The following is an 8,706-nucleotide window of genomic DNA, read 5'->3' as shown; positions in this document are numbered from 1 at the left end:
AGAATGTGAGCCCCAAGTGGGATAACCTGATAACCCTGTGTCTATCCCAGTGCTTAGAACAGTGCTTGGCAAATAGTAAGTGCCTAACAAATACCATCATCACAATTATTATTATTTTGGAAATGACCTTAGGAGCTAGCCTGCAGCCTTCATCACAGGAGAGGGCATTTCGGCGCAGGCCAGGCTCGGATCCCAGCGCTTAGAACAGTGTTTGGCACATAGTAAGCGCTTAACGAACACCACCATCATCATCATTTCGTTCTGTTTTGTCCACCTGCCGTTGGATTATCCGCAACGAGACTGGTGGCGGGCTCTCATTCATTCATTCATTCAATCGTATTTATTGAGCACTTACTCATCATTATCATCATCAATCGTATTTATTGAGTGCTATGTGCAGAGCACTGTACTAAGCGCTTGGGAAGTACAAATTGGCAACTTACTGTGTGCAGAGCACTGGACTGAGCGCTTGGAAAGTACAACTCGGCAACAGATGGAGACAATCCCTACCCAACGACGGGCTCCCAGGCTAGAAGGGCCCCCTCCTCCCCTGGGATGCCAGGCTGGGGGTGGGATTTATTTTGTTGATGATGCGTTTATAGCTGGAATTCCATTTATTCTGGAGATTTTGACACCTGTCTCCACGTTCTGTGTTGTCGTATGTCTCCCCCTTCTAGACTGGGATCGCATCGTTGGGTAGGGACCGTCTCTATCTGTGGACCACTTGTATTGACCAGGGGCTTAGTCCAGTGATCCAAGCGCTCAATAAATCCGACTGGACGAATGAATGAACGAACGATGCCAGGCTGGGGGTGGGTGATGGAGGTGGCGGTGTCTCTTTAAGGGTGGGAAAAGGCGGGCCTCGAGAAGCCACCGAGGCCTTGGCTCCTCCCTGGCCCTGCTCGGCTAGTGGTTGGTGGCAGCCTATATTTACTCCCCCCCAATCTTCCTGCCGGACAGCAACAATGTGAGCCCGGCCGAGAGGAGAGGACAAGCCAGGACGAGAGAGGAAATGAGCCGCAGACCCATGGGGAGGAAAAACAATGCCTCTCCCCCCTGCCAAGGCAAGAGGAGCCCAGCCGGACTGTGACCCGAGCCTGGAGTCCGGCTCTTATTCCTCAAAGGTCCCCCCTAAAAAAAAAGGGGGGGGAAGGAAGAGGGATGCAAAATGCAATGAGCTGAAGTCCGGACTGCTGCAGGAGGCCTCACTTTAAAGAAGGGTTTTGTTGGGTTTTTTTATTTTTTATTTTTTTTTACTGTGCCAGCCCGGGTTCTCTTTCCGCCTGTTTGTTTTGGTTTCTCTGTCTTTCCCTCTCTTTTTTTTTTTTCCCTCCTCTCTCTGTTCCGCCGGCTCCCAGCTGCCGCTCGGCCGGGCGAGGGGGGAGATGCTGCCGTGGAAGAAAAACAAATTCGACCTGATCGAGGAGGAACCCAAGCAGCCGGCGAAGCCCAAGGGCTATGCGGTGAGCCTCCACTACTCCGCCCTCACCTCGCTGGCCAAGGCGTGCCCGGAGAGCGCCCTGAACCGGGTGGGCAGCATGTTCAAGTCGAAGCGGAAAAAAATCCGCATCACCAGCGAGGATCCCACCTACACGGTCCTCTATCTGGGCAACGCCACCACCATCCAGTCCCGGGGAGAGGGATGCACCGACTTGGCCGTCTGCAAGATCTGGGCCAAGAGCGAGGCGGGCAAGCACGGCACCAAGATGAAGCTGACCGTCAGCGCCCAGGGCATCCGCATGGTACACGCCGAGGACAAGGCCCTGAAGAGGCCCGGCCACCTGTACCTCCTGCATCGGGTCACCTACTGCGTGGCCGACCCCCGGCTGCCCAAGGTCTTCGCCTGGATCTACCGGCACGAGATGAAGCACAAGGCCGTGATGCTGCGCTGCCACGCCGTGCTGGTGTCCAAGCCGGAGAAGGCCCAGGCCATGGCCCTGCTGCTCTACCAGACCTCGGCCAACGCGCTGGCCGAGTTCAAGAGGCTCAAGAGGCGCGACGATGCCCGCCACCAGCAGCAGCAGCTGGTGGGCGACCAGACCATCCCGCTGGTGCCCCTGCGCAAACTGATGCTGCATGGCCAGTGCTGCTACAAGCCCCCCGTGGAGCGCAGCCGCAGCGCCCCCAAACTGGGCTCCATCACCGAGGACCTCCTCGGGGAGCAGCAGGAACAGCTGCTCCTGGACCAGGAGGACCAGGAGGACCTGGAGGACCACGAGGACCCCCGGGCCCTGCCCCCTCACCACCCTCCTCAGCGCGGCCTGGTCGTGGCCATGCCCCTGGACCACGAGGACCACCAGGCCCTGCCTCCTCACCATCCTCCTCCTCAGCGCGCCCTCGTCGTGGCCATGCCCGTGGACCACGAGGACCGCCAGGCCCTGCATCCTCAGTATGCTCAGCATCCTCCTCAGTGCGGCCTGGTCGTGGCCATGCCCATGGAGCACGAGGACCGCCAGGCCCTGCCTCCTCAGCATCCTCAGCGCGGCCTGGTCGTGGCCATGCCCCTGGACTACGGGGACCTCCTGGACACCCTGGAGGCGGGGGGTGACGACCTCCTGGGGGATGGCCCCCCCCGAGATGAAGCAGGAACTGGCCCAGCTCATCAGCGACCTGGGAGAGCTGAGCATCGGCAACGACTTGCACAGCCTCCGAGCCGACCTGAGGGTCACCCGCCTGCTGTCCGGGGAGAGCACGGGCAGCGAGAGCTCAATCGAGAGCGGAGGCCAGGACGGGGGAGGGGCTCCCACCCTCTGCGACGGGCTCCACCAGGCCGGCCACGACCCCGAGACGGGATGAGCTGGGCCGCGACCCTCCTCTCTCCCTCCCCAGACTCAAGAAAACCCACTCACCCTGCCAAGCGCCCCTCTTCCCTCTTCCTCTGTCCCCCTGTTTGCTCCCTCTCGGGTGACTTAAAATCCCTTCCCCACCCCCCCAAAACACCCACCCACCCACCTTCCCAAGGGCACTCCTCTCCTCTTCCTTTTCCCCTCTCTTTGTGCCCTGCCGGACCACTGAAAAATCCCCTACCCACCCACCCACCTTCCCAAGGACACCCCTCTCCTCTTCCTCTTTCCCTCCACTTGAGCCTTCCCGGATGACTTAAAATCCCTTCCTATCACCCCAAAACACCCACTCACCCACCTTCCCAAGGGCACCCCTCTCCTCTTCCATTTCCCCCCTGTGTGTGCCCTGCCGGACCACTGAAAATCCCCTCCCCACCCCCTAAAACAGCCACCCACCCACCCACCCTGCCAAGCATCCCCCTCTCCTCTTCCTTTTTCCCCTTGTTTGCATCTTGCCGGACCACTTAAAATCCCTTCCCCACCCACCTTCCCAAGGACACCCCTCTCCTCTTCCTCTTTCCCCCCACTTGAGCCTTCCCGGATGACTTAAAATCCCTTCCCATCCCCCCAAAACATCCACCCACCTTCCCAAGGGCACCCCTCTCCTCTTCCTTTTTCCCCCTGTTTGTGCCCTGCCGGACCACTGAAAATCCCCTCTCCGCCCCCCAAAACACCCAGCCACCCACCTTCCCAAGGGCACCCCCATTCCTGTTCCTCTTTGCCCCCGTTTGCGTCCTCCCGGATGACTTAAAACCCCCTCTCCGTGCCATCCTTCGGTGCCACCTCCGTGCCCATCGTGCCCCCAGCCCTGGGCACAGACCAATGCCTCCATGCCTTGCCGAGGCTGCCCCGACCCTGTGGGGGAGAGGAAATCACTAAAAGGGGGTCGCCCCCCAACCCAGGCCATGGAAAAGGGGGGAAAAAGAAGGACCAGCCCCCCGCTGGCAGAGCTGACCGTGGGTATCACTTATGTTTGGGGGCCTGGGGGTGGCACAGGGGCATCTCCCAAAGGTGGCTCGTCCCTTCCACTTGTCCTGCCCCTGACCACTGATGGAAAAAAAAGAAAAAAAATGTGCCTAATCTTGCAAGGGAGGGAGAAGAAACCCAACCCTCTAGCTCGAATCGAACTGGAAAGGGAACGGATGATGTGCAATGGTTTTGAAAAGTCTCCGGCCCTCTGCAAGATGTGACTGAGAATTTCCTGTTTGTAACGTAACTGGAGATCGACCAAGAGGAGGTTAACTTCCTCTCTCCGGTAATGTATCTACCAGGAGGGATGTGGCGTTTTCATCCTCAGTTTCTCTCTCCAATTTAAAGCCGTCCACGTTTGGGGATGTTTCTCCCTCCCCCTTCTTTTTGGTGCATGAGATTGGGTTGTTTACCTCAGTCTCAGATCCTTGAAGACCTGCCAAATTCCTTAAATAACTATTGTGAGGGGAGAGGAGGGGGAAAAAAAGTTGCATTTTGTTTACAGTTTTAAAAAAAAAAAAGATGGAATAGCCAAGGAGTTTTCTCCCTTTTTTAAAAAGACATAATTTCCCTCTCTCCCTCCAAAAGAAAACAGATCTCATTCCATTATGTAAGATATTTTTGCACTGTTGTGAAGTATTTTGGACAGGTTTTTCTTTTTTTTTTTGTACATAACCGCGTTCTCAGATTTAAATGTTTATATCTTTTGCTGTGCAAAAGGAAATTGTAGAAATCTTGTTCACTTGTACATACAGAAATGTATATATAATACATTTGGTTATTTTTTAAGAACAGCAGTGTTCTGATTTTTTTTTGTTTTTGTTTGCACACAAGTGGAGATAATAAAGAAGATAATTTAAGATACCAGTGTTGCATCTGAAACTTCTGTTGTGTTTCCTGTTTGACTGGGTGGCGGACAGCGGGAAATCAATGTTTCGTTGGAGCTGGAATTCCACGTTAAATGTGGAGACAGCCATAAAGAGACAGAAATTACTATGTCGATGTAGCCTAGCCACTTCTAAAGTGTTTATTTTGCCTCTAACATTTTCACTTGCAAAATATAGCGTGATCGGTGCTATAGCTATAACTATAGCATGAGTTGACTTTTATTTCGGGTGTGTGTTACTATATATTCCGATGAGCAATCAGTTTTAGCGACAGGCCATGTCAAATATCACTGTATAGGGTTGTTTGCATCTCTCATTGTGAAAATTCCCTCTGACTGATTTGGGTTTTTAAGTATTGTTATGTCACAATACCGTAAAGATTTCTCCAGCATTAGCTTCTGCATTTATTTTCTTTGAGGATTTTTTTTTTCTATATGAAGAGAGAATTTGTTTGCTCCCCCTTAATTGCCCTTAGGGCTGTTTGTTTAAGGAATTACAGCTATTTTTTTCCCCCTTGCTTCATGGTAATTAGGTATAAATTGAAGACAGTGTTTTGTTTGAAGAGGAGTTCAAAGCACCTAAGAGCTATCCTGACGTCTTCAAGAGGGAGAAAGTAGACTTTTTTGAAGTACAGTGGCTGGGTCTGCATAAAACGGGGTTTTGGGGAAAGGATTTTTTCTGGACCTTTGGCCCAGATCTTTATGCAGCTGGTCAACTCTCCTGTCCTTTGGCCCAGATCTTTATGCATCTGATCAACTTTCCGGTCACAAACTGATTCCTGTGGGCAGGGCATCATGAAATATTGGAGTTGTATGTATATCACTACTCTTGACCCAGGACACAGCAGATGTGTCCCACTTTTGCTCTCACCCTAGGGATTCTGCACCGGGAGACCAGGCAGAATGATGTAATGATTGTATTCTTTCAGCACTTTACTGTTTGCCAAACACCTGAATAACAGCTGGAGTAGATGCAAAATCTACTCGAAGTCCCTGTCCCATATGGACCTCACTCTCTTAAGAGAGAGGGAGAAAGCATTAGCCCGGGCCTGGGAAAACAGAAGGTCGTGGGTTCTAATTCCGGCTCTGCCACTTGTCTGCTGTGTGACCTTGGGCAAGTCACCTCACTTCTCTGGGCCTCAGGTTCCTCATCTGCAAAATGGGAATTGAGACTGTACATCCCACGTGGGATCAGGACTTTGTCCAACCCGATTTGCCTGAATCCACCCCAGCACTTAGTGCGGTATCTGGCACATAGTGAGCGTGTAACGAATGCCATTATCATTATTATTAAATCCCCATTTTACAGACGAGAAAGCAGAGAGGCAGTGGAAATTAAGTGAAGTCTAAGGGCACCCAGCAGGCAGCTGGCATTAGAACCCAGGTCCTCTGACTCCCAAGTTCGTGCTCTATACTAGACCACGCTAAGCTTCGGGGTGAAGGGGGTTCGGGGAGTCCCCTGTATATCTGGGTAGCAGTTGCCTATTGGGTTGGGGCTCTCCCTACCTTTCGGGGGACATGCAATTCCAATAACCTCAACTCCTCATCTGCATAGCTTGCACAAACAACCTTCTGTCCTTTGCCTCTCATTAAAGCGGGTTTGCCGATTCCCTTTTGAGGGAAAACAGAGCAGGGCACATTTTGATCATTAAGGAGACATCAGGTTGGGTTTCTTTTTTTGTCATTTTTTTAGATGAGGAGATATTTTTTTCTCCTACGCAGAATTGACCTGTGAAGCATATACGCATGTTCCCTGGCTAACTCAGGCACAAAAAAATATGTTCTGCCTGAAATATTCAGCTGAATCGGACTGTACTCTGCTGTGCACGAGAGTGCTTTTTCTCTGGGTAGAGTGATCTGGCAACAGGAGGAAGACTGGACAGGTGTAAAAGGAAAGGGGGATTACGTGTGATTTTTTTTTCCATGTGTGTTATGCTTTTTGCGTGTTTGTTTCTGTTGTAAACCCCAAACAGATGTATTTTGTTTGACTACACCAGCTCAGCTGGAAGTTGTAATAAGACACTGATAGCTGGACCTTGTGTGGTTTCTTTTTCCTTCCTGTCCCCTTTCCCTTTTTCCTTCTTCCTTTTCTACTAGCCTTCCTCTCCTTGTCTCCATCTTCGTTTTCCCTCCCACTTAACGTAAAAAGGAAGGTCTAAGGCGCAGCCCTCCTAGGACAACTCTTATATTTTAACTGCAAATGTGTTGCAAGAATTAAGATTCTGATATAGCAGGGCTCTTCAGGGCCTGATTTGAACCAGAGGTAGATGTTTCAGTGTTTAGTCCATCAGACGTTTCAGAGTTCAAAATTATTTTCTTAATCGGCAAAAGTAGTGCAAATTTAAAAAAAGCTTAGATGAAAGCAGAAAATTATGCCAAGTTAGACATTGTTTGAAAAGGAACAGGTTATGAACACCGACGACCGAATACAGTGGAGAAACCCCAATCTGAAGAGCCAACTCGCAACCTGGAAACTGTTCATGGTTTATGAAAAAATGCCATAAGATCCTCAGGTGAGGAAGATGCTTTAGAACTGCTATAAAAGAGGGCAAAGTTAGCAGGCGAGACTGGATGATTTAGTCCAACCTGTCACTCAGTGGATGAACCCATAAACCAAACCTGGAAGTTCGACTATAAATGCAACACATGTGGTATGAGCCTTTGAAGTTCATCAGTAATAATAATAATTTTGGTATTAAGTGCCTACTATATGCCAAGTACTGCACTACATGCAGTAGTACAGTAGGTATAAGGTAACTGATTTGGACACAGTCCCTGTCCCACCCAAGGGCTCATGGTCTTAATCCCCATTTTACAAGATGAGGTAACTCTGAGGCCCAGAGAAGTTATGTGCCTTGCCCAAATTCACACAGCAGACGAGTGGCAGAGCCAGGATTAGAAGCCGGGTCTTTCTGACTTCCAAGCCTTTTGTGCACACACCCTACTCTGACCTGACCTCCGGCTGAAATGCCAGCCTTGTGGGCTACTGAGAACTGTCGACAAGGAACAGATTTTCTATTTTTGTCATTTGCATCCATTGTCTAGTTCCCTCTGCTGCTGTGTGATTCTGTTGGCTCAGATGCAGAAGGGATTTATGTGATTATGGAATGTGGAAGTGTGTGTGTGTGTGTGTGTACGTACATACAAGGGTGTTCACATTATACCTCTATCTACTTTTCTTGAAGCTACAGTGCCATCTCAACAGTGCATGGTCCAAAATTCAAACAAATGGCATAATTACTTCATATTCATGATGCTAAAATGGAAGACTGCCACTGTCTTTTTGCATTTTGCAACACTTTCCCCATCTGCCTTCCATGTGATCTAGACAGGTGGGATCAAAGTCTTCAAAGCAAGGACCCTTAAGCTTCAGGGGGCAAGAAAAAAGTTCAAATGCCTAGGGGAAAAATTCCATATTTCTCTAGCTCTGTATTTTTATAGTGCCTTTCATCATACTATCTTGGGGCTAAAGCTGATAGAACTCTACTAAAGGAATGAGGATGATGAGTCAATGCAAAATCCCCATAATAATAATGGTACTTTTTAAGCACTATTTGCCAACCATTGGGGTGGACGGAAGATAATTAGTTCAAATGAATTTCCCGTCCCACAGGGGGCTTAGAGTCTAATTAAAAGGAAAAATAGGTATTATTATATTTTTCATATCTGCCTACCAGAGGTGAAAGTACCACAATTCGAGGAGAGGCTTTGAAAAAGATTGTGAGCTCATCGTTGGGTAGTGACTGTCTCTATATGTTGCCAACTTGTACTTCCTAAGCACTTAGTACAGTGCTCTGCACACAGTAAGCTCTCAATAAATATGATTGAATGAATGAAAAGCAAATCAGGATTGCTCCTGACAATTAGAAAAGGAAGGAGGGCTGTGACCAAAAAAATAAAAAATGAATCTGTTAAGAAACCCCTTAAAAAAGCTCATTTGTTTTCAAATTGATATTTTCCGATTATTTCAATTATTCAATTAATTGTACTTATTGAGCACTTACTATG

At 49.6% G+C, this 8,706-nt stretch overlaps 1 protein-coding gene across 1 annotated transcript; it reads left to right on the top strand.

Moving 5' to 3' along the window:
- The first annotated feature begins 979 nt into the window (after positions 1–979).
- FAM43A (family with sequence similarity 43 member A) lies at positions 980–2,893 on the top strand. The gene is given in 2 exon segments (XM_038749355.1): positions 980–2,566; positions 2,568–2,893. Coding segments are annotated over 2 exon segments (1,410 nt in total). The 5' UTR covers positions 980–1,385; the 3' UTR covers positions 2,797–2,893.
- Positions 2,894–8,706: the final 5,813 nt, after the last annotated feature.

Source organism: Tachyglossus aculeatus, chromosome 7 (assembly GCF_015852505.1).
Source record: "Tachyglossus aculeatus isolate mTacAcu1 chromosome 7, mTacAcu1.pri, whole genome shotgun sequence".
In the NCBI taxonomy this organism is placed as follows: Eukaryota; Metazoa; Chordata; class Mammalia; order Monotremata; family Tachyglossidae; genus Tachyglossus; species Tachyglossus aculeatus.
The sequence above is the reverse complement of the archived record's forward strand: the minus strand, read 5'-3'. Positions and strand labels throughout refer to the sequence as shown.